Below are 26,144 nucleotides of genomic sequence, written 5' to 3'. Positions count from 1 at the left end.
ATTTTCTAATGCCCTCCCTGCCAGCACTATAGGAAAGAAAGTATATGTTATGAGAATAGTAAACATTCAATAGGCGCCTGTTTCACCACTGTGATTCAGAGCTTCAGCCCTAGATTTAGAGATAGCAACTGCTGGGAGTCTGTGTTATATTTACAGTAAAAACTGTTGGCTTTTCTGGATCTGGACACTGCCACCTCAGCTCATTTCTAATACGCATGGTTTGGCAGCACACAGCTGAGCAAGGCCGGAGATGTGCATTTTAAAATGTGTTAACCTTCAAACTGTGTTTTTCTTGAGAATCATCTATAATTACAAGAAAAAAAAAGGTGGGACCACTGCATTTCTCTGCAAAACAATTCAATTTAGGACTATTACTTTTAGTCAGTGAGGCGTCATCACCTACAGTGAACTCGACTGAACAACGAGTAAGCTTAGTGTCTTTGTATGAGTTTAAAATATTTGGAAGCCCTGGGTCCTCACATGATTTTTTTTATTTTGCACCAATTTTCTGTGGTTGGACAAAGATCAAACATAATAATGTGTGTAGCCAGCACACTATGTATGTGATCACTTTGGTTAAATTATAAAAAAGGCTAACATCTAACTTGTCCATGTCATGTTATTTGGCAAAACTAATGATATAATTAAATGGGCTCAAATATAAAAAACATACGTATCTGCTTACATTTATGCCTTTTTTTTCCATTTACAAAATAATGCTTTTGTTAGAGAATAAAATTCAATGAGCTTCATATGTACTGGTGGAGTTCTACAACTCAGTTATTTCTTAATCACAATGGCAAGAGAAACTCCAGAGCACAAATAATCTAGAAGATTTATAGACCTGAGTGCAGTGCTGACACTTGGCTTACAGAGCTCCCTAGCAGGCCAAAGAGAAGTAGCCTTTTCTGCAGGTATGAAGTGGGTTGGCTGATAGTATCAGCTAAGCCATGGTGAAGGGTATCAACAGAACATTTACAGCCCTACTTCCAGCTAAACTAAAAAATCTTTGAAGTATGATATGTTGATTTCATGATTGTTTAAAGCAAACTCCTGCAGGAAATGGGATCCACATGTATGTTTCCTTGGGAGTTCCTTGTGAAACAATAGTCAAGTCTGAACATATGTATTTTTCATTCAATAGATAGGCTTACTTTACAGGTTCCTCCCATATCCTCCTACTGCCTCTGTACATCAACAGAAACATCCAAAGTTTGCTTTCATTTAATTAAATGGGAACTTTGTCACCAGTCAAAAAAAAAAAAAATCAGATATATGAAATAGTGTCTGTTCTCATGACATTTCCAGCCCAATTTCCAGGAAGAATTTGGGTTAGCTTTGAATAGATTAAAAGAATGATAAGAAAAACATTTCCTTAAAAAAAAAAAAAAAAATTAAAGGAAAGCAGCACTCCCACTTATCCTGCAACTCTTCCATCTTTGGAAATTTTCCTTTTAGCTCAGAGGGGCTAGGCAGGTAAAGCTGTTCATCTGTGACATCCCATTAAACATCATCAGTAGCAAGATGCGATGCAGTAATGTGGATTCAATAACAATCACTGCTGTCCACTTCAAACCAGATACATTTAACCACTGTGATAATTTCCATAGCAGAAGAATATCAAAATCAATAAATTGAGGATGTGGAAAAGTTAGAACTCAGTGATATTGGTTATTCTGCTTATAAACAGGAATTACCTCCACTATGGTCAAAATGCTACAATAACTGAGAACAGAATCTGGGCCAGTAGTGAATACCTGTTTACTTAGCTACACAACTGTAAGCCAGGGGTTGGGTATTTTTTAAGCTAATACAAACCAGAGTGATTCTAATTTTACTGTCTGAAAATGGGAATTTCATAGTTCTAAATTGACATTTGTTCCTTGCCAGAATATTTTACACTGGCACTTACTGTTGGAAAGACCAGTTTTTATACTGCCAAGAATTAAATAAAATGCAGCCAAATTCTTTGGTTCTTAATTGAGCAAAATTCTTATTGTAGTTTTACTTGATTAAGAAAAACAGGCCATAGTCTACTGCATGGGTAACTGTCTGGCTATATATAGGTTGAGATCCATTTAAAAATATTTAACAACTAGAAAACTTTATACAGATTACAGTTCTCATTAAAAGTTAATAGGGTTATCTATATATGTCACATTGCCTGTCTGCACAAATGACCGGTTCCCTGACTGTTGAATTTCACAAGCTTCCAATGTTGCTAATTGTCACATGGAAGTAATTAATTGAGTCACTTGGGAAAAAATCTGTTCCAGATCATATAGGGTTTTTCTTTATAATTATGGAGGCCTGAGTTACTGATGTCTCGGAAATATTCACCAGTGTAATTGATGCACAGGAACTGATGGGACAGAAGTTTCTCAAAGTTACAGTCACTAGTGCACATGGTTTTCCATCATGTCTGTTCAGACTTCTGCATTTTATCTGAGTCACAGATCCTCCCAAGGAGAATTACAAGATTTCACAGTCAGGAAGATTCATAAAACACTACACTTCTGCAGTCATTTTTAGCCTGAGCCAGCCAAGAGGAAACTATCCAGGAAAACTCTTCAACAATGTTGTGTTAATAATTTTGCATTTCCAAATGAAAAATACGTAGGCTTGTCTTCTCTTCTGTAACAGTTAGCTCTACATTATGAATGTCATGCCGGTGTTGTATGGTCACAATATACTGATGACTGGCAGGTGGAGGAAAACATATCTCTCCTCTTCCTCTGAATGATCTGTCATGGCTTAGTCCTCTGAAGACAAGTTCATTCCAGGTGTCACATTTAATCAAGATGAGGACTTTGTTCCAAACCAAAACCATAATGGCATGTAATCATAATTACAATATCAAAAAAGTAATTAATTTTCAACTGCCCACTGTAAAGAAACTCTGCATCATTTGGGGAATAAGAAAGGATAAAAAAAGGAATAGCTGTAATTTATAAAGAGAAGAGAGATAAAATAAGAAGGTGATCAGGAAGAGGAGAAGCGTGGGTAGAATTTAACAGCAGTTCTCAAAGGTGATTTATGAGATTTGTACACACATTAGGAGACAATCCAATCTTACGCCTAAATAGAGAGAAGAAACAAACTGCCAAAAAATGAAAGCTACTGAGTTGGGGTGTTGGTTTGCTTTGGTTTGTTTGTTGGTTTTGGTGGGTTTTTTTTTCGGGGTTTTTTTTGTTTTTTTTTTTTTCATTTCTTAGTGATTTTGAATACTGCTGCTACCTTTTAGGTTGAAAAGAAGAAAAGAGAAGGGTGATAATTTCTTTCTGCAGATACCATTTGAAACTAATTCATCCAAATATGCATTTAAAACCACTGGCATTGTCATGTGACACTGGTTTGTACATTTTGTCCCCTATGTCTTGAAAGAGATGAAAGCTCTTGGTAAGTTTGCCTTACTTCCCTTCTCTGAAATGTTACTTTCAAAAACTTGTAATGAAAATAGTACCTAATGAGAGAACAAACATGGATGCCATACAATCCCATGGATTATAAAAGCTCTTAGATTCTTGTCCAATACAGTCACTACTGATTTAGTATTAAAGCTGAAATCAGTGAAGATACTATTACACCTCAATTCCCAGCAGAGAGCTGCTCAATCTCTGCTATCTCACTTAACTCCTTAACGTATTCCCTTCCATTCATAACCTAGCTTTCCTCCAGGCACTTCTTCCTTCACCTGCTGTGAAGCTGCTGTGCTTTGGAGTCCCATCAGCCAGTGGTGTAAAACCTTTGCATGACCACAAGGTACTCAGATGCAGTAATGCCAGCAAAGCTGACTTGGCAGTTTTTAGTTTCTTTATTTTAATTCTTACTGATTATTTCAGTTGTGTACATATGCTCACATGTGCATGCATGGGCAGGGCTTACTATCCCAGCAGCACACTGCTCAGAGTTGCTGGTATGGCTGCTTCTCAGCTAGAAGCACTTTGCCATTTAGTATTCCTTCAGCAGTAAAGTGCTCCTACTGTATACATAGCCTAAATTGCACCCTGTGTCCAGTACTGGCACTTGCCAAAGTATCCCTCAAAGGTTTTGGAGCTCATAAAGCTGCAAACACATATTTTGAAAACATTAGTCCCTGGTTGACCATTTTAGCACAAGTTGTGAGTACAGCCTTTGAAGGAGCTTGTTCCCGCAGGACCTAATGCCTTGTTACTTAATTTATTGAGAATTTTGCAATGATTTTCAGGGAATACAGCTCAGACCTACAACCTCCCCCCCCCCACCCTCAATCTCTGAGACTGCAGGCTATCTTTTTTCTTAGCATGGTTAAACAAGCCTTCCACAAAGCTTATCAGAAGTATTTCTATTAAGAATACATGATTTCTGCTAACTTCTGAAAATCTGAGCAGGTCTCTTGACCTAACACTGCCCCATCTCGCAGTCAAATGAAAGAAAGGAAGGAAAAACCATTGTAAGCATTGCTGATAGCCATTCTGCTGTTTGGAGAAACAAGACTCCTTTTTCCTTGCTACAGAAATATCTGCCTAATGGATTTATTTTTTATTTGGTTAAGCCATGGCCTGTAGGTAGCCATGAACCTTTGGTTCTGATGTTCAGAAATAAACATCTAGTGGCCAAAATTTGTGGGGAAGAACATGATTTCATTTAAGTGATTTTTATAACACCAGATTTTGTGGTGTTAGTCATTGTTGTCTTAACTGTACCAGCCTGGGAACAGCTAGCACATGCCTTAGCTATTCCTTTGCATAAATACGAGAATAATTTTTAAAAATTAGCATCTGCTTCAAAACAAAAATCCAGATTTTAAAACAAAAAAGACTGGGCATGGGAAAATGGAAGCCTTAGTTGATTGACAGTACAGGTTATAGAACCTTTCAGATCCTAATCCATGAGAGGATGTTTGCATCTGGCACATAATGGAGTCCACATGCCTGAATTAGATGCTTGGACTTCAGTGCATGGGTGAGTTTAGTGTATTGGAGGGGGATTCACAAAAAAAAACTGTTCAAGGAACTACCTAAGCCAGCCAGATAGGAAAAGCTGAAGATCACAGTTCATCCTTAATTTTAGCTCTCTTTGGGTTTAAGTGCCTTCTAGTGAATGAAGTACACAGGCACCAGTCCCTCCACTTTCAGCTCATAACCCATAATCCTCTTTTGAAGGTAGGTGCCAAATTTTCTTTCAGACTCTGAGCAGCCACAGTCTTTCTCAGGCTGCAGAAAAGGAGTCTAATTCCTTTGTTCAGCAAGGGGCAGTGAAGTGTGCATTTCCTACTTCCCAGGCATACCCAAGCCAGCAGGCTACAGACATCAGCTCCCAGGAGGCACAGGTCACAGCAGAGGCCTGGGGAGGAGGAAAGCCAGGAAAGACTTTGAAAGCTTAGGAGGTGTCAGCAGACAAAGGGAGGCTCAGGTTGAAGCCCTGCACTAAGATTTGTGCACTGGGACCAAACAGCCCTTGAGGAGGACTTTAGTGGCCTTCTAGCTCAGGCAACAGTCCCTGATCAGGTACTTGGATCTTGATTATGGAATGAAGTGCTTCAGTTTCCCCTTCCAGTCCTATTTCCTCATGTGCTTCCAGCCCCACCTCTTGCCTCGTAATGCAGCCGGCAGCTGAAGAGAGGCTGGTATCCCCCTTTGATCCAGTTTAATAGCTGGGTAGCAACATGTTTGTCAGTCTGCTACTGCTGCCATAGTCTTTCATTCTGGCTGCAGTACTGATGAAACGCAAGTACCAGCTCCCACTGCAGACATTTTATAACAGTTGGACAGGAGAGCTGAGCACTGACCAGCTTTATAGCTTGTATATTTGCTAGTCTTACAGTTACCAGTGATCATGAGTCCAAATGGTGGCGCCAAATATTTCGTATTGTTTCTTTTGGAGTAGACTTGAGATACCTAAGTGAGTGAGTGGTAGTATTTGCTTTTCAGTACTTGGCTTTGCTTTCCTTTGGCATCAATTGGGTTATTCCATGGTGACAGATATGGCCATTTCAGGTCCTTTAAACCATAGCACATTGGATTGCACATAGGAAATTAATTCTGCCTCATGGCATCTTTGTACTTAAATGACTTTGGAGTTAAAATGACTTTCATAGATCCAGGATAAGGGGGGCGGGAGGGGGAAGTCTTGTGTGTGTGTTTCAGAAGTATTCTTTACTGTACTTTTGAGAGTTGTGGCAAACATTTACTCTAAGTTTTCACCAAATCAAACTTACATGGAGTATTTCACAACTCAGGTTGAAAGTTGTCTTGGTGGCGTCATGCTGTTTCTACACTTGCAGAGCGGGAAGAGAGTGGTTAACTATGTAGGCCTGTACATGATACTTGTTACTTTGTACATTGTTACTTGTTAACAGCGATTTCAATCTTCATCTCTCTGCTCATCCAGTAGCCACGTGGTTGTGCGTTGAAGTAGACTTCACTAAGAAGCATTTCTTACCTGCTGCACAAGAGGAAAAGGCAGAAGGCTGTTACGGGCAGATCTGTCTGGCATTACACAGGATTCTATGTGTGCAGTTCAACCAGGATGGCAATGTAGAGGAGTACAGTAGAGGTTCTGGTGGTGATTGCGCCCCAGGGACAGATTATGAAGAGATGTACATTGGCAGATTCACTGTCAAGCATCTAGCAACTTCCAACTTCATGTCTTCCCACAGATGTGACCCAGAGAACAAAGGGCCTTCTATAAAAATTAAAAGCCCAGTTTTGAAACCATTTCAGCCAAATGAGTGCTCACTTGTGGTTACTGTCATCTTAGTCTTTATCAAGAAAAGCAGCATAAAAAATATAATTTACCCATTGAGGAAATATGATCGTGAGATAATACCTGCTTGATTTTTTTTGATGGAATAGTGCCAGGTCATGACTAAGATCCTAACAAATATAATGATATCTGCAATATTTTATAATAGGAAGGTAATTGTTCCTAAAAACATCCTCCTGATTTCTCTCTAGGTGGAGTAGTCTAGCATGTTTAACCTTCTAAGGCAAAATCATTTCTTCCACTCTTTGTGCAAAGGTAGGAGAAGTATGCAAAGGGCAGGAAACTTTTTAATGACAAATAACCTTCTGATAAAAATTGTCTGAGGCACATGAGTTTTTTTTCAAGAAAAATATTTTATAGGCTTTTGTTATTGCTTTCATATCTCCCTTGGACTGGGACTTTGGGTTCCAAAGACCTGCAATATTAGAACACAGCAAATAAAAGTAAGGGAGAAAGACGCTGCTTTCTCTCAACAGGCTCATCAAAGCACAGTGAACAGAAATATTGTAAGTGGTAACAATCCATCGCTGAAATAGAGCCTCCACAGCCTTTTGCTTTTGTAAAAAAAAAAAAGTCATGAAGCAGCATGAGGGTGCGAGCCAAGAGAACACATTTTGTACACCATCAAAGTAAGAAAAGGAACAGAAATGCTATGCTGTGCCAGTTTCAGGAGCAGGCAGTCAAGCAAATTCTATGGCAAGAAAGCAATACGTAAGGTCACAGGATTGCAACAGGAGTGACAGAGAACAATAAATTGTTTCAAATTAAGATCAGGCAGGCCAAGTACTTCAAAGTCCCACACAGATTTCTTGCTTTATAGCTCAAGAACTCCCAGGACTGTTAAAGTAAACACTGTCCAGGTTGCAAAGGCTAGAGTATGATCACTGCAAAGGGACGCATGAAATAGAGCTTCTCTATAAGCAAAAGACTTCAACCAAAGAACTTGTGCACCCAGAACTGGACTCTCTATCTTAATAAAGCTTAGTGATCTTGATGCCTTGGTAGGGGTCGTGTTAGACCCCCATCTAGATCACTTTAAAGCACTTAAATTTAACCAATATGTGTGCTGTGCCAAAAAGAGGAGCGAATAGGAAGGGAAATACAGTTCTAAACCTCAGAGAAGTCCCTGCTTCATCACTGATGATACAGAGGCTAAAGCCTACCCTTTTCCAAAGAGCCAGCCTCCTGCCTTCCTCAGGCACCCAAAAGGTGCCAGGAACCCTCACCTCCCAGAATGCCCCCACTGCAGAGCACAGGCTGGACCGTGGTGGTAAGAGAGACAGACACCAGCCTTTCCCAAAGCTGCAGCTGGGCTCTACCCAGAACACAGTGCGGCTTTTTTACTCCCAGAATGAAGACACAGCTGTGGCATGGCAGGACACTGTACCACAGCAGGGTGGACCACAAGCTGTGCAAGGCAAGTCAGGCCTCAGGTGGCATCAGCAACTGAAACAGCACTTGTTACAGCCTCAGGATCAAGAGAAAAACAACATCAGTTTCTGGCCACTTTTCCCACATTTCCTCAGGTTTGGCACCAAGCATAGCATAGCTAGGCTGAAAAGTCAAACCTGTACAGTTATTACATGTGCAGACCCCTGTACTGCTTTTCATAATGTTTAATCTAATAAAAAGACAGATTATGGTCATCCCTGTATCATCTGTAACAGTCATTGTCACTACCAAGAGCACTTTTATAATTAGGATTTTCCTTTCTATTGCCACTTCTTGGGAAGCATTTGAGAAAAATATGCACTCTAGCACCTATTTGTGTCTTTTAGATGTTAATGAATAGGATTTTTGCATAAACAGCTTAGATGCTTTCCTAAAGCTTTCCTAAAGGTATTGAGATCTACTAATTCACACAATGCTTCCCCTCTAAGCAGTCTTCCCAGACACATGAAAGAAAATCCTACAGCAGGCTGTATTAGAATAAAGTATATATAGCCTGAGTTGATCTTTTGTCTCTCTTTAGGACTCAGCACACATTCACAAGGAATACAATTTATTTTTTCTGAATACATTTGATTTTATTAATTGCCACTGAAAGAGACAGTCTGCTACCCTCACTTTTGTCTACTCCATGCATCTGGTAAAATGGAGCATTTCACTAATTAACAAACCTAACTGTGCAGATTATTCACTTGTCATTTAGAGCCAGTTGCTAGCGTGTGACTTGTTCACAAAGCTGTAGCTGGCTGAAACAAGAGGTAGCAAAATGGAAACTTTTTACACTTCTACCAGTGATTATAATTCATAGCAGCACTGCTAGAGACACTGCTTTGGAGTAAAATAGCAAAATGCTGTGCTACGCTTTGCAAACCATTGTACCATAATAACATGCAAACAATTGTACCATGAAAATTTGGGAGGCTTCTACTGCACGCAGCCAGCACAACCTATCTCAGGGCAGAGTGAGGCCAAGAGCCATGAATGACAGCCGAGAACAGAGGTTTCCAAAGAAAGTCTGTCGTTCCCTGTTCACACTGTTTTGCAACCAGCAGTCACCACAGTTCATTATCAACACCCTGAGGTTAAGCCTACAGGATCAAGCACTTCAGTCTGAAGCGCATCTCCGGTTGTTTGTCTTCACATTTATTCTGGGGTAGAGGACTAGCAGTAGATATGAAGCATTTCCATCAAAACAATCTCAACACTAACAATGCCCCTGGGAAACGGTTGGCTATAAAAGCACTTCCATAAAAACCAGCTTCATTGCCAGTGGGTTACTTGTGCACAGAAAAACCATTACATCTGATAAGGCAAATTCCTTGGACAGTGTCAGTGCCTGTGCCCCATGGATTGCTCCTTCTGCAGTGCCTGGTAGCACCACCGCTTCAGAGACGGAGCCCTCAGGTCAGTTCCCATGTTGAGCAAATAGTCTGTGCTTGGACACACTGACTGTCAGTCCCAGGCTCTGTGCCAGAAAGGTGCTTACATCCCGATAAGCATAAGCGGGGAGTCAGCTCTATGCTTTGATCACCTTGTGTGTTCCACATTATCAGGTCCAGGTTTACGTTCCTCATGCAGCTGGCTGCTGAACAGGGAGCTAGTGGCAGTCACCTAAGTGTCTCCATCAAAGCTGCCTGCGACCAAGACTGTAGGCAAACTGCCCAGAAGCAAGCATTAGGCAGAGGATTCAAACACATGCCGTATCGCAGAGAACAGGAAAATGTATTCAAAGGCAGGTATTTGCTAAATCCTACCTATAATTAATTCTAATCCCATAATTAAAGTCGCATGCTTTTCTGCAAACATTCCTCCATGCTGGTCCTTCCTCCTCACCCTGAGGTCAGATACCGACTCATGCTAACAAGTACATGCCACCACGCAAGAGAGTTGCATCCCCAGGGACTATGGTTACCCGGCCAGCAATGCCCAGCTTGCTGATCTTTGTCATGGCTCCCTGCAGTCTGACTGCAAGTAGCTTTCAGGCATTTTCCAGCTAACAGCTTCTGGGCCAGATCCTCAAAGTCATGCAAGAGACTAACTCCCCTGGGCATCAATTATTAGTGCCAGGCATCTGAATACCATCGTAAATTGTGAGCTTCATGCTTCTGTCAAGTTGGTAGAGCCCTGTGCCTGGGAGTTAGGGGTTGCGGAAATGCCAATCTAATAATGCCCAGATTTGCAGACAGAGATGGAGATGCCTACCCAGGCCCATGTAGGTAGACTCTCAGCAGACTGGGCATGGGGAGAAGACAACATAATTAGGTCTGAGGGCCTAATTTCTCCCTGTCGTCATAGCTTCTTCCAGTTCCAGCATACATGTTTCACATATATGTACACATAAATACCTGCAAACAGACAACTCTTCTCATATATATGTAGATACAGACACACATGCAAATATACACTGTTCAGAAGTAAGAAACAGGGGAAGTCCAAGGGTATCATTTTCATACAGAGAGCTGAGTGACCATCCAGACTGAGCACACATACAAATGTATTCACAAAGAGACCGGAGCACAGGCAGTTGCTTTGTTTTGGAAACGAATTTACAAAGGGATAAACAGAGATCCCCCCAGGCATTTCAAGAAAATAACATACAATTATCACTGAAGCCAAGGGCAGTTTACAGATTATTATCAGTTTTTAAGATTAAGGCATTTATTTAGATGTTTTCATGCTTCTCTAAGAAAGCAACTGTGGGCACCACTTTGAATTAAAAAAAAAAAAAAGAAATATGCATCCACCACATGTTGAATATTCCCCATTAGTAGCAGGTTTATACATGCATGCATTTTAAAATGTTGTTATGACAGTCCTTGTTATGACTCTTCAACTCAGTAAATACCACATGATAATCAGACACAGTTGTGAGACCTTGAGCAAAGATTCAATTTATTTTTAACATACTAAACAATAGCTGTTTCTTGGTAATCTAGACTGAACTCAGGCACTCAACACTTTGCTTCCTTGAAAAGGACAGTGAGAAAAAGGGAAGGGGGAGACTGGGGAATAATTAACCTGATTTTTCTGGGAGAATTTCACAAGAGGCAAGAAGGCAGGACTACATTTACCATAAATCCTCCTTCCCTCCTTACTGAGTGCCCAGGCCCTTACAGACAGTTTAGTGAGGTAAACTCTTCACCTACTCCAGAAACAGGTGTCGCCTTCAATGTAGCTATAGGCACCATTAAAAGTAAAATGGTGTGGGACCCCAAATCTGGTTGGGCTGAAGTCAGTCACAGAGCAACCACCTCCTGCCAATGGCATAGCTGAGCCCCTACACAGAGGATGCGTTCTCCCTTGCCATCCTCCTGCTCTTTAGTGCTGAAAATAAGATTAAATCAGCATAGCTAGTCTTAATATGCATTATGAAACCAGTTAGCTCTCAGAGGAAAGTTGTGCCAACCTGCATTTGGTTGCCTTCACTCCCTGTGTTTTTATACGGAGTATGACTGAACGTTCAAAAAGAAACCCCCCAAACTGAGTTTAACTGCAATTTCAAAAACATCTGTCCAAATGACATAGAATCTTCCTTGGCACAGAAAAGCAGAAGAGTGCTTTACATACAAGTGGTAATGTATGTATTAAGTGGCACCCTAAGCTCTGAGCAAATACAAAACTATTTGGCAAGCAGAAGGTTGTTGGGTTTTCCTGCCCTTGAAAATACAAGTTCTAACTAAAATTCAGTCTCCGTGCGGTACAGGATATTCTCAGATTCCTTCAGAAAGTACTCGCTGACTGACAAGTTAGTCCTTAACAGAGTTTAACGATCCAGAGATTGATTTTAGCTGAGATTAAGTTTTGAAATAGGGTCTTTGAAAACTGAACAATGTGCAGGAAGATTACTGCTCAAGTCACCTACGCATCACAGCACTGCCACTGGGAACAGCAACCAACATCTGCTTGGCTTTTCACATCTAAAGACATCACCACTTAACGTCACCCCAACTATTCATTGGTGTTGACTGACTACAGGAACTAAGGCTTTGACAGCTGCTGTTCACATCTTGTGCTGAAATTTCTTAGAAGAAAGGTAGCTGGCTAACAGAATTAGTTTACAAATGCCAAAAAATAAATTACATGCTCAGTGATTCATCTAATGCTTTTCAGGTCGTGAGGCCCTAACAAAAATACATATGAAGTGGGTGAGTGCACATGCTTGCACATACAACCCAGTGGTTTAATGGAACCATATTGTACAAACCAGGAACAGTACAGGTTACTTGTACCAAAGTAATGCTAAAACTGAAAATGGAAGAAAAAAAAACAGTTTTCACTTTATGAAGACTTTGTAGGTTTCTCTTACAAGCCCTTCTTGACTCCTCATGAGCTGAGACACACCTCTGCCTGTGAGCTGGGGTACAAGTCAGGGAACACCCCAAGGAGGACTACTGTGCATCTAACCCACCAGCTCTCTGCAACACAGCACTGTTACTCCTTAAGCACAGTAACATGTTATTTGCCATTTCCATTGCGTTATGGTATCCCTGCATATGACCAAGACAGACTTTAGTGGGGTTTATAATGTTCCTGTGGGATTGGGCCCCTCCCTCCCCAAGAACAGAGCCCCTGTGGATACACTGTTGTAGATACTTGTTAATATGATCAGTTATCAAGGTTACTCCAAAAGTAACCGTGCTCCTAACCACTTTTGATCTCTAGTAAAAACAAATCCTAGAGAATTTAGATTCTTAGCATCAATATGTTTAGTAGCCCTTTATGGGCACAGAATCTCCTTCAAAGGAGGAGGTTTTGTGCATTTTGCAGTAGTCATTTTCCATGTGGAAACCTGAGTGCTAGCAAGTCCAGTGGGGAATGGGTCACTGCAGCTTTAAGCAGCCCTCATGGAAGGGACTCCAGGGCAGAAATGTTCAGGTCACTGAGATCTAATCAGGCCTTACACCTCCTTGGGAAATACAGTGGTTTTAAAGCAACATGTGGTAAATTAAGCCCAAAGGTAAATTAAGATACTGGGGAAGTATCTTAGAGGTTCTGAGACACGGGTGAATTTCAGTTAACCCCTAAACTGGTTGCAGAGCAAACACTTTCCTGTAAAAAACAATAAATCACAGTCTAGCTTCCACCCTTTGCAAGACCACCTATGATTTCAAGTCCCACGTGGAGAGGCATCACTCTTTCCATACATTCTTTACACAATTAGGCTAAGCCAGCCATTATTTCTTCACACCAATTTAAGAATTACAACTGCTGGTACATCTTGTTTTGTCTTCAGTTTCTACTGACAGACGCAGATAGCCAGAGGAGGGTCCTTTCTAGTTTTCTCAGGAGAGCAGCTCTACTAAAGAGGTTATTGAGAAATGTTCGCACTTGAGCTTTGCCCGTAAAAATGTGTTTTTCTCAGGGGCTCTCTCTCACCCCCAGAGCCAGCCACACGCATTCACACAAAGCAGCTGAACACTGTGGTTTAGGATAATGCTCCTTCACCCTCGCATGTCTCACCCCACCCTAGGTAAAGCAAAATGTTTCTTGTGCCTTAATCTGTATGACTGGTGCAAAATGACATGTCACACACTATGAAGGCACAGTTGCTTCTCCTGTATTTTCCTTCAGGTAATCAAACAGTTTGCTTTCTCCAAGCCTTTGGCTTCTCTACAGGTGCATGCACGCACCAATTTACCTGCCATAAATACAAAGACACATTCCAGCTGCTTTCTGACAGACAATCCCATTCCAACACCAACCTATTGCTCCACTAACAACAGATTAGATTGAATTACATGAATGTGTTTGGAGATGATCCCTAAATGGATGGGATTTGGGTGAAGGGTCTGGGAAGCCTTACACTTTGGCTGCATTTTCAGCACAGATTTTTCTCCTCCTCACTCTGGTATTTTCCTTAAGTACTGTCACCACTGCGAAAATCTCCTTTTGCTGTTTATAAGCTCTGGAGGACCTATCCAACATGTAGGATCTATACGCTTCTTTTACAAAACAAGAGCAAGATTTTCATTAGCTTTCAGGCATTTAAAGGTGCTTGTGGTTTCCTGGCGAGGTCTTTAAACAATGAGAGCTGTGCACCCAGGCATTCAGAAACAAACTGCAGGGCAAAAAAAAAAGACCTTCAACTTCTCTCTCTCAGTACATAAATAACTTTCTCGAGAAGCTGAGTAGGATGAGACAGGCAATGAGCTGAAACACAGAAGGTATGCCTCATGCTTCAGGGCAGGATTGCCTTATAGTGCCAGTGTCTGATAGTGATAATCCAGCTGAACCCACTGCTGGGAGGCAGCAAGCAGTAGCAGTCGCACCCATGACTACCACACTTCTCATCAAGACTAATTTGTCTGATCCCTCCTTCCTCTGGGACCAGGGGAAAGACGAGCCGTACAGCCAGCACTGAACACAGGCTGCTTCCCACGTACCTGCGGTAGAGCCCAAGACTCATACAGCTCACATGAGGGCACCAGGGAGCCTCTGACCCCTTCCCACATAGGAAACGCCCAAGTCCTATGTAGCCTGAGGTTGTTCTGAAAACAAACCCCCGCCTCCCACCTCAGCTAGTCGGAGGCACTGGCCCCAGCCAAAACCAATAGATCAGAAGCAGTATGTCATTTCCAGGCCACACTGTTTTGGTTATGATGAGTCAAAAAACATTAAAGGGAACACAGATGTAGTGAGATCACCTCATTTTCTGGATTCTTCCTATCTCTAGAAGTCTGGCCTGATTTCCCCTAACATTTCCATGTGCACACACAAAAACAACCCTTGTGCTGCTGGTCGTGCCTCTTGGACCGCAGGTGTGTTGCATGACACTTGGCATGGCTGAGTGAGCTTGAGCTCACCCTGAGCTGCAGGCACGATGGTGTCTCCCTGTAAGAAACTTTATTCAGTTATTTCAAATAGCTCCCACTTGCACACAAAGCCATGTTTTGTAATAAAAACAAGCAGGAAAGTCACATCCAAAGGAATTTCACCTATTTCCCCCTCCACTTATTCCACTCTAGTTATCTTTAAAAAAAAAAAAACAAACTCCAAGAAACTGGCCACCAGAACAACAAAGTAGCCAAGAAGCTAATGTAATAACCTCATCCTTCAAAATCCACCCTGCCTTTCATACTTGTAGGTTTCTGCAACAGTCCTAAATCATACAGTATCCTTTAGTTTTTTTATTTTTTTTAAGGTTTCACTGCATTCTTTTCTTCATACAAGCAATGTTTTAATTTAGGAGAGATGCACAGAATGCTGCAATTGTTCCAGTAGCCTGGACTTTCCCAGCAAACTGAGGCAGGTGTTACCCTGCTCAGCTACAGAGGCAAAGCTGCAGCCAGTTACTCCTTACAGTGCAGAAAGGAGCAGAAAGGCCATCAGAGACAAGAGTGGGGGTCCCCATCCCCCTGCCACCCCCCTCAAAAAAAAGGTTGCTTGTGGTCCAGATGAAGCTGCAGCAGGATCAGGTTAGTGAGTTCCCACGTCCCTGCCGAGCTGTGGTAGCTGACCATGCACAGGCTGTCCTTGCAGTCCAGTGTCATCGAGCTTTAAGCAGAAACACCATGTCCTAAGGCCCTGGTCCTTCAGATGACAGCAAAGCAGGCAGCTGTGGGCTAAATGCCACATTGAACTCCCTGGAGATGGAGCTGAAATGCTTTGCAGAACAAGGATGAGTGACTGTGCTTGGGCTTTAGCAACGCTTAGAAACTCCTCTACATCTTGGCTCTTGTTTTCTTTGCCACATGGCAGCTGGCTACATCCAAGACCTTAAAATTCCTGGAAAAGAAAGTGACTCCAGAAACTCAGCTGTGCAACAGATGCTCCATCTAGTGTTTATTAACCAGTATTTCATTTTCTTCAAGGATTTGTTTTGCTGTTAGCACTTAGCTTCATCTTTTATGTAGTCCATTTGTCTATTTACAATCATTACTGAAAATACTAACTTTCTGCTGGTTATTTTAAATATACAGTTTTGATTTAGCCACCATACCCTAAGTAACGATACACTAATTTCCATTGAGAGATTAGAGCTCACAGAGCAAAATGAAGGAGAAATGTTTTAGAAGAGCAGCGAGCATTTCTCCAGGTGCTTCGCTAACACAAAGCAAACGGAGAACTTGGAGCAGGAGTAAAACAAAAACTACATGACACCCAGGGTTACCACCTGGTCTCCACAGCACGTAGGTTTCTCAGGACAGTCCGTGCCAGCCTGCCTGGTGCTCAGGCTGAGCCGTACAGCAGTGAGTGAGGAAAACGTGAGTCGTGACTCCAGGGCTCAACTCCCGTGGTGCCACTGACCTGGTCCCTGAGCTCAGTGAGTTTTACTCACACCTTCTGCCCACCAGGCACAAGTCCCACCCTCCCAAACTATTTTGAGGCCCGTTTTGAAAGCCTGCGGAACGCTATGCAGCATGAGACAAAGCAAGCAGAGTCGGTGGCTCCTCCCACCTCCATAAACACATTTTCTCCCTCCAAACGCACCCAACTCTCACACTTCCCCTGTCTCTTGGTGGTGGTTTTACCTGCCTGAAGCCTGGTCTCTGCAGGGTCCCTGTGAGGACACATCCCAGCCCACCACGCCGTCCCCCAAGCGGCGGGGGTGGGGGGGTGTTTCTTCTGCATGCTGCACATTCAGCCTGTGCAGCGGAGCCAGGGGTGTACCCCCTCAAGCAGCTGGCCTGAGGCGAGGGACTGCCACAGCAGGGAAAGGGGAAAACTTCTCCCCAGGCACAGGGTCGTGGTGCTGAGCTCCTCTGCCACAGACCCAGCTGCTTTGTTGTCCTCTGTGTCCAGCCTGACTGTTGGGGAAGGATAGGAAAATAACCAGGTGGCACAAAGCCCTCGGGGCACCTCAGCACACCTGGGCTCAGCAGGGCACAGCAGCTGCTGGAAATGAGTCTCAGGGAGCTGTTTGGCAGAGCCCTGCCGGTGTACATGTGTGGTGCTGGCTTTTCCGGGTGCCCAGGTGGACTGCAAAGCATCTTTGGATGATGGAAAAGCAGGGACAAGCAGGACAGCCTCAGACCTGGCAATTGCCATGTGTGTTTGAGAAGTGCAGGACTTGCCTGCAGGGCTTGGTTGTGGGACAAACAGCAAAATACCCAAACACATGGAGAGGCTCCTTGTTATCTCAGGCTGCACCAAATTTGCAATATTTTAGGAGTTCCTGGTTCTTGATGTGCTGCTCACACAAAATGAGCAGTGCTTGTAATGTTCTTACTGTAGAAAGGAAAGACAACAGCTGATGGGACAAGAAATCCCAAGCTTATAGTTTGATAAAGAAGAAAAAGAAAGAAAACCACCATTGTTCTGTTGTGTTAGTAGGGCTGGAGAGGCACTAGGATGAGCTGCCTTTAGAAAACAGTTGGCTTGCAGATCCTCACCGGAGGCAGTGATGGCCCTAACAGCCCCTACATGGCCCTTGTTTTCCAGGTGAGATCTGAGAGACACTTCAGAGGAAAGCTGGCAAGGAGCTGCAGTAGAAATGGAGACCCCCTGGACCCCACAGCCATGAGGCACAATCCGAGGCACAGATCTAAGCTGCAGAAACTGTGCTTTCATTGCTATGGAACATATAGCAGAAGGGGTGCTTTCATGGGCAGAAAACATTTAAGAGGCACCACATGTCCCCCCTGTCAGCTCTCCACCTGTGCCACAGCTTGCAGCAGAGCTCCACAAACCTTGTGCCATAGTAGTGACAAGAGTGGGAAAGTAGCACACTGCAGCTTGGGGATGGGAAGGAGAGGTCCCCCTATGGAGAAATGGCAGATGGCACTGCCCGGGTTGGGCAAGGTAAAACTACATGCATATGAGCAGTATAATAGTACTATTTGAGTAAGACCTTCCAATAAACTAGATACAGGCCTGCTGCAGGATGTCCTCCAGGGCAACACAGGAACCAGAGCCAGTCTGCAGAACTTCAGGTCTGGTTTGTTGCAAAAATGAGAGCAGGTAGACACCAAGGGAAGACACACAACACTAAAACACATTTTCTGCTAACTGGTTTTGTTGTGGCTTTTTGCAGGTGATGGCCGTGCTGCTCTTCCCTGTACAGCTGCTGGCAGTGGCTGTCACCATTTACTTAGAGCTGGTGAGGTCTGCTCAAGGCGGCGCCTACTATGGCATCAAGCAGCTGCCACCCCAGGTGCCCCAGTACCAACCCCTTGGACAACAAGTACCTCACATACCACTGGGCAAAGAAGGCATCCCAATGCAGCACATGGGCAAGGAGATGCCCCACATGCAGTATGGGAAAGAGTACCCCCACCTGCCACAGTACATGAAGGAGGTCCCACAGATGCCTCTGCTTGGCAAGGACATGGCTCCCAAGAAGGAGAAAGGTAGGCTTAGCATGCCCCTCACCACTCCTGCACGGCCCTGCCTGGTGCCCCACAGCACCATTTGCCCGAGGTGTGTGTGGAGGAATTGGAGATGGGGGGATTTAAAGGTTTGCATATGAAAACAAGCAATTCCTCTTCTGACTCTGCAGTCCTCTTTCTGTAGGTTATTTATGGGCGTAACAAAGGCATTGAAGATACAAGCATTACTGTGCGAGTCTGCACGTACAAGCACTTTCAGTATCCAGTAAAGGAAGTTCTGACAATATTCAGATATCTAAGAAAACTACATAAAGTGTCCAAAATACAAAAGGCAACAAGGAACACCCAGTATTATCCCATGCCATAAAATTTTTGTGGGAGCAGTGAGACTTCAGACAAGCTGGTTAACTCTCTGTCTTATTGAGGATTCAGCTTAACCACAGCCTCTGCTGGCTTCAGAGGGAAATGGAAGTTTTCAGGGCCTATTTTTGGAGTGTCTGAACAAGCACAACTGGCTGTAGTAAAATTAACCCATCTTGTGAGCAAGGGAGGTTTTGTACGTACAAAAAACACAACGTGCAGAGAGAGAGGAGTTCTGCCTCTCAAAGAACAGTTAATTCTCCTGCCCCTAAACCTCATTGCTGTCCTTCCCCCAAACACCTCACTTCTTTATCCATTTTAGAGTGAGAGAGAAGCAGACTTTCCACTTAACACAAAAAGCCTGCAGTTTGAAAAGCAACCAACCCCAGCACAACCAACTCTCATTCAGCAATGCCCTCACCCTGACCTGCAGTGCTAAGTGGTCACACACACAAAATGTAGTTTTGGATAATAAAAATGTTTTATGCAGTGTTTAGAAGAGTTCTATCAAGATGTGGCTACGCAAAAACCTGTGGGAGCTTAGGAATGCTAGGTGAGGGTGTAGGTTTCCAGTAGTATCGTACTGGGAACCAAATCCTTGGTGAAAATGCAGTCATATACACATACAAACTTCTCATTGATACCATCTTTTTTAAATGATCTTGCTAGTGTAAGTCCCTACAGCAAAAGCACTTTTATGCCACAACTCCTCTTACAGCACGAGGGCACCAAGCTGCTTCCATGTCCTGAGAAAACTCTTTGAGTAGATTAGCCTACAGCAATACGGAACAAAAAGCAGATCTTGCTGCTTAAGGTTGTATAGGTGAAAAGTGCTAGTAAAGGGCAAATAGCTTTTGCATAGCAAAAAGTAAGCAAATATGATATATTTATCTTATAGAAACAGAAACACATGCAAGTTCGGGACATCCTCTTTGATCCAAACACCAGCCTGTAACTCGCTGTCCAGCTCTGCTTCCCTGCCCACCACAAAACCAGGAGGCACCGCAAGTGCATTCATTCAAAACCGCCTTTGTGTTTCTCGAAGGATGCAACTGCAATCACCTGTTGATTCTCCAATCCCCTTTTCTTCTTTTCCTTTTCTTCCCAACCCAGAAATGCCCATGCGCAGTCTAAGGGGCGAGCAAGGTCCCCCTGGTGAGCCCGGACCAAGAGGGCCACCTGGGCCACCAGGATTACCAGGCCACGGTGTGCCAGGAGCCAAAGGAAAACCAGGCCCACAAGGATATCCAGGAATTGGGAAGCCAGGTTTGCCAGGAATGCCAGGGAAGCCGGGGGTCATGGGGCCCCCTGGGCCGAGAGGGGAGATGGGGCCAAAGGGGGAGATTGGGCCTATGGGGATACCCGGGCCACAAGGACCACCAGGGCCCCACGGGCTTCCTGGCATAGGGAAAGCGGGTGCTCCAGGGCTGCAGGGACAGCCAGGGCTGAAGGGTGAGCCTGGGATGAAGGGCCCTCCAGGAGCTCCTGGGGTCCCAGGGCCAAAAGGGGAGAAAGGCGTGGGGATCCCAGGATTGCCGGGGCTGAAGGGTCCGCCTGGACTGCCAGGCCCCCCTGGCCCCGTGGGGCTGCCAGGGGTTGGCAAGCCAGGCATGGTCGGCTTCCCTGGCCCGCAGGGACCCCTGGGCAAACCCGGACCCCCGGGAGAGCTGGGGCTGCAGGGGCCCCCAGGCGCCCCCGGAATGCAAGGCCCTCCTGGCCTGCCTGGAGTCGGCAAACCAGGCCAGGATGGCATCCCCGGCCAGCCTGGCTTCCCGGGTGGCAAAGGGGAGCAGGGCCTGCCAGGCCTGCCAGGGCCCCCTGGCCTCCCTGGGGTTGGGAAGCCAGGCTTCCCTGGGCCCAAAGGTGAGCGCGGAGTGGGTGGCCTGCCCGGGCCCCTGGGGCCAAAGGGGGAGAAGGGGCATGCAGGGCCACCTGGCATGGGGGGGCCCCCAGGGGAGCCAGGCCAGCCGGGGCTGCCAGGCATCATGGGCCCCCCAGGGGCCGCTGGCTTCCCGGGACCCAAAGGAGAAGGTGGTGCTGTTGGGCCACCAGGACCGGTTGGTCCCAAGGGTGAACCTGGCCTGCAGGGGTTCCCGGGAAAGCCAGGCTTCCCTGGGGAAGTGGGGGCCCCCGGGCTGCGGGGGCTGCCAGGCCCCACAGGACCCAAGGGGGAGGCTGGACACAAAGGCTTGCCGGGGCTGCCGGGTGTCCCAGGGCTGATGGGGCCGAAGGGCGAGCCAGGACTCCCCGGTGCCCAGGGTCTTCAGGGCCCCTCGGGCATCCCGGGCATTGCAGGACCCAGCGGTCCCATTGGCCCCCCAGGGCTGCCAGGGGCTAAGGGGGAGCCCGGCATGCCCGGACCCCCCGGCTTCCCTGGCGTAGGCAAGCCCGGTGCGGCGGGGCTGCAGGGACCCCCAGGGAAGCCTGGAGCACTCGGTCCCCCTGGCCAGCCCGGACTCCAGGGGCCACCCGGCCCTCCCGGGCCCCCGGGTCCCCCGGTCGTGATCCCACCCACTCCACCGGCCGTGGGACAGTACCTGCCCGAGGTGAGGCCGGGGATAGAGGGCCTCAAGCCCCCCTACAGCTACAAGGGCAAGAAAGGCAAGGCTGGCGGTGCCGTCTATGAGATGCCAGCATTCACGGCAGAGCTCCTCACCCCCTTCCCCCGGGTCGGGGTGCCCGTGAAGTTCGATAAGCTCCTCTACAACGGCCGGCAGAACTACAACCCCCAGACAGGGATCTTCACCTGCGAGATCCCCGGCATCTACTACTTCGCTTACCACGTGCACTGTAAAGGGGCCAACGTCTGGGTGGCGCTGTTCAAGAACAACGAGCCGCTGATGTACACCTACGACGAGTACAAGAAGGGCTTCCTGGACCAGGCTTCGGGCAGCGCCGTTGTCCCGCTGATGCACGGAGACAAGGTTTACGTTCAGATGCCATCCGAGCAGGCGGCAGGACTCTATGCCGGGCAGTACGTGCATTCGTCTTTTTCAGGATATTTATTGTATCCCATGTAAAACAAAAACCAGACACACACACAGAGAGTCAAAACCTTTCTTCTCTACTTCAAATTTTATACTATGAAAGATGCATTTTATGACTGTTTCACACCATCTTGTACAAAAAAAAAAAAAAATACAAAGTTTAACATTATGCACAGCTAGTTATAAAAATAATAATAAAAAAGGTGTGGTGAACATATCTACAGATGTTTATCAGGTTCAGAAGCAGTATTTTGCACCCGAGGGGGACATATTAGCTGTACGCTATATATTTCTGTGATGCCATGCTTACTTCATCCACAATAATTCAGTGCTAAGGTTCAGGTCAGTGTGCATCACTCACTCCTGTTGTGTGTTTCACTGATTGTAGTTACAAGATAAAAACCTGTGACTTAAACCAGAATAGGTCAGTCTCAAATAATACGGAAAAAAATCAAGTGGCTTTTTATTTGTTTGGGTGTTTTGTTGGTTTTGTGTTTTTTTTCGGGGGGGGGGGTGGTGGTGGTGGTTGACAGCAGGTCTGCCTGACAAGCATAGGTCTCTTAGCTGGGGACCTTTATTTCCCTTCCCCCCACATAATGTATTCCTGCAGATGTGTTTTTACTGAATGATTTATTTATGATGGAAAAGGGGTATTGATGGTGTGACTATTCCTCGGGGCCCTCCTCCAGGAGCCACTGGACCCTGAATGTGCCCACTGACGCTAGCAAGCGCTGGGTTCTACCTCCCAGTGCTGCAACACTCAAAGAGCCTCCATCTGCATTTGTACAGTTGAAGTAGCTGGGGTAGATCAGAGACAAAACTGAGGGGTTCCCCATTTGCTTTTTGCCACATGAGGGAGACATTTTGACCAGCACACGGCAATGCAGAAGGGCGGGTATAAATTTGCTCAGATTTCTGTACTCATGGTAAGAACCTGCATCTGTCTGGCTTGACAAAAGAGACACCTGTTCTGCCACTCAACACAAGTTAAATCAGTTTCTTCTTCAATGACTAGGCAAAGCAGAAGTAGCTCTGCTTGTTAATTAACTTTTAGTTTGTTGTTTGAGATGAACCAGTAACTTTACCAGCAATACTGATCATGCAACTTTATCCAAGAACTGTGTTTTATGTAAAAGCTGATTTCCCATCCTTATTTATATGCTACCTGTTGCCAAGGAGAACCTGCAGGCCTCCATCTTTTCTGTACATGAGGAGAGCAACTTCCCTGTGAGAGCTGTCTGCTCATCAATGGTGCTAATCTCACCTCCGAAGTATTTGCTTCCAAAGGGCAAGGTGCTTTGCTGTGGTTCCCTGTGCGGTGCTGCACATCACACACTGTTATGCTAGCTGAGCGAGTTCAATACTCATCACTTCTTCAATGTCTTTAGCTAATGCTACCGCTTTTGATTCAAAAATGAACTAGATTTTTCATGCAGAACTAAGATTGGATTTAACTGGCATTACTGTTATTTAAATGCAGAGTTTAATGCAGTCTAACATTGACTAAGGACTCCAGTGATATAATGTGGTGCTTTATCTCAGAAATTCTATGGAACGGTGGCAGGAACGGCTGGACAGTTTACCAGGCATTGGTGACTTCAGTGTGTTCTCAGAATATGAGAGAGATGTCAAAAGCAAATAATTTTGTATTTAAAATTTTTGTACTGATTTGAAAAAAAATATCTTATTAAATATCTTAAAAAAAAATTAAAATCCTGTTTTCATTCAGCAGAAACATTAGAAGGAACATTCAACACGTGCGAAGCCAAGAAATCAGGCAGTGTAGAGGTATACTACTAAGGGTTTCTGATCTCCCAAAAACTCTGGCTGGCAGCCCAGGCTGGGAGACTCACACCATGACCCTGGCTCTCCCTGGGATTTGGAAACAGCTTTTCCTATTACTCCTCATTCCCATTTTTCACCTGCAGCATAAACCTAGTGTGAAAGCAGCAGCACAGCTGTCACTGATCTACATCACTAACCAACTGTGGCTCCATTGCTGACAGAAGGTAGACTTAGATGAGAAACTAGAAGTTGTTCTTTGCTATGAGTGTGGTGAGACACTGGCAGACAAACTGTGGCTACCCCATCCCTGGCAGTGTTCAAGGCCAGGTTGGACAGGGCTTTGAGCAACCTGGTCTAGAGGAAGGTGTCTCTGCCCATGGCAGGGTGTTGGAACTCCGTGATCTTTAAGATCCCTTCCAACCCAAACAGTTCTATTATTCAATGCGTAAGTTATAATGCATAAGCTCCCCCAGTCTCACCCCAGACAGGCATTCCCTCCAGGCTGTCAAACTCCTAAACTGTCAGTACCAAAATGAAGGTATTTCATACCTACTTGTGTCAGGTAATCCTTTTCTAAACCTCCCTTAAGACTCCCTGAAGCTGCTGGCTAAGCAGCTCCCTTGCTCCCCAGCATCTCAGTTTTACCATACTGAGAGAAAGAGAAAACAAAACATGAGTGAAGTATCACAATCAGTGTCTCCCACTTTCTATCTAAAGTCTTTTCACCACACACCATCTTCCTAGTTAAACATCTTTTATTTTAGCAATCCCCTGGAAGTCCCCCATAAGACAGGCAAGATTAAAAACAAACCATGAAAAACTGAAATCAGGAGTATGCTGCTCTGGATCATACCCACAAAAAAGCTATGTCCCAGCCTCACTTTTGCTCAGCCTGGAGTGAGCTCTCCCCCTGCAGTACAGCTCACACCTATTCAGCTCTGTTTGCTTTACTAAGCACCAAAGCTTGTTCTGAAACTCAACCCCATATCTGACAACACTGTGTGTACTTTACACACCATTAATAATCGGGCTGACCATGCCTGCGCATCTGCACATGCGGAGAGTGCTAACCTTGCAAAAATAAGCCTGAGGGCACTGTCTTTAACAGAGTTTATTCACAGGACAACAATCTCTTTCCATTTGTAGCATTCAAAATTTCATGCAAAACAACTGCAAGGATGTCTTCAAAATACAGCTGGCACTTTAAAAGCATATAAAACTTAAGACAAATGGTAAATAAAGTAAGTATTTACCGATACCAGAAAGAAATGTTGGGTTTCCTATGTTCTTAAAAATCAGACTCCATCTAAAAGTTATTTATACCACCTCCCAGGGAATTGTTAAAAAGGAAAGTATAGCCTAGGAAACGAGGTACCATATACTCATAATTAGACACCAAAGTTCTGTATTATTATCACCAATACAGTCACCGGAAATGTCATCTATCATGCCTTTCAGGCAACTCTCAGGTTCATATTTAGTGCAATAGTCTGCAACCTTCCTTTTTAAGTCAGCTCTCAGTACTTCTCTCAGTTATTACAGCAGAAGAAAAAAACACTTTCCTGATAGAAAGCAAACAAAAAAAACCTAAAAGTCTGAGCCGAAGCAAGCTTTCAGCTGACACCTGCCATCCTGCTTGTTCTGGGCATACTCCACTACCTTAGAGCTGGGTCTTTACTACGGTGCAGTGTTTTGAGCAGGGTGGCAGATAAAATGCAGGAGCACCTCTGCTGTAAGGTGCTGCGGTCTCAGACCTCAGCAGGCTGCTGCAGAACAGGACAGAGGAAGACGGGATGAGAGCACTTGACTTTGCAATTGACACAGGAAGAAAATGGACAGGAGGTACTGGGTACCTATAGTTACAGTTACCACTCATGGAAACAGAGCTGGCAGCACCTTGGCATTCAAGATTGGCAGCTTGGCAGATGACGATGTGATTCAAAACAAAGGGGAGCTGTTAAAGGGAAGCTTCAGTGCAGAGATTTCACTTTCAGGAATGACAAAACTAGAAAAACAGAATCTTAGTAGCAGCTCACTCTCAAAAAAAGATGTAAGTTTTTGGAGTTAGTATTATTTCTTTTTCCCAAAGTCCCAAGGCAAGTCTTTGGTTCTGCAAAGTGCCTGTGGAAACATGCCTGGATAGAATAGGCACCATCATCTGTGAAACACTCACTCAGGTATTCCTGCCCAAGTGAAGCTGATGGAAAACCCACTCCCATCCTCAAAGCAGTGTAGCAGAAACGACCATGTGAAGCAGGTGATGAAGCAGGGTTGGAGTACACAGAATCTTACTGAAACATCTTACAGGAGGGAAAATTAATCACTTGAGTTGCTGCTTAGTATTGAAGAAAAAGCTACTGGCCTGCAAGCTGTGCTCTCCAAAGCCCTAGTGCCCCGTGGTTTAGCAACAGTACCAGCTCTTGTCTCGGTCCCAAGTGAACAGTTTGGCTGTAAATGCTCCCCAGCCACCCAGAACAGTAACGTGGCATACGTGGACGATGCCCCTGCAGGAGCACAGGAGTAGGGGGAAAACATCCCTAGGAGTATT

General features: G+C 44.8%; 1 protein-coding gene across 8 annotated transcripts in view; it reads left to right on the top strand.

Moving 5' to 3' along the window:
- Window positions 1–22,226, top strand: part of COL8A1 (collagen type VIII alpha 1 chain) — an 85,992-nt gene extending 63,766 nt beyond the window's left edge. For all 8 annotated transcript variants that reach the window (XM_062619543.1, XM_062619542.1, XM_062619541.1 and 5 more), the window contains 2 exons: window positions 18,170–18,485; window positions 19,938–22,226. In XM_062619543.1, the coding sequence (XP_062475527.1) occupies window positions 18,173–18,485; window positions 19,938–21,844 (2,220 nt within the window). In that variant the 5' untranslated portion in view covers window positions 18,170–18,172 and the 3' untranslated portion in view covers window positions 21,845–22,226. The remainder of the gene's footprint in view (window positions 1–18,169; window positions 18,486–19,937) is intronic.
- The last annotated feature ends 3,918 nt before the right edge of the window (window positions 22,227–26,144 follow it).

Source organism: Pezoporus occidentalis, unplaced genomic scaffold (genome assembly GCF_034315485.1).
Source record: "Pezoporus occidentalis ecotype Australia unplaced genomic scaffold, CSIRO_AGI_Poc_V1 ctg211, whole genome shotgun sequence".
Taxonomy (NCBI): Eukaryota; Metazoa; Chordata; class Aves; order Psittaciformes; family Psittacidae; genus Pezoporus; species Pezoporus occidentalis.
Note: the sequence above shows the minus strand (reverse complement) of the source record. Positions and strands in the feature narration are given on the sequence as shown.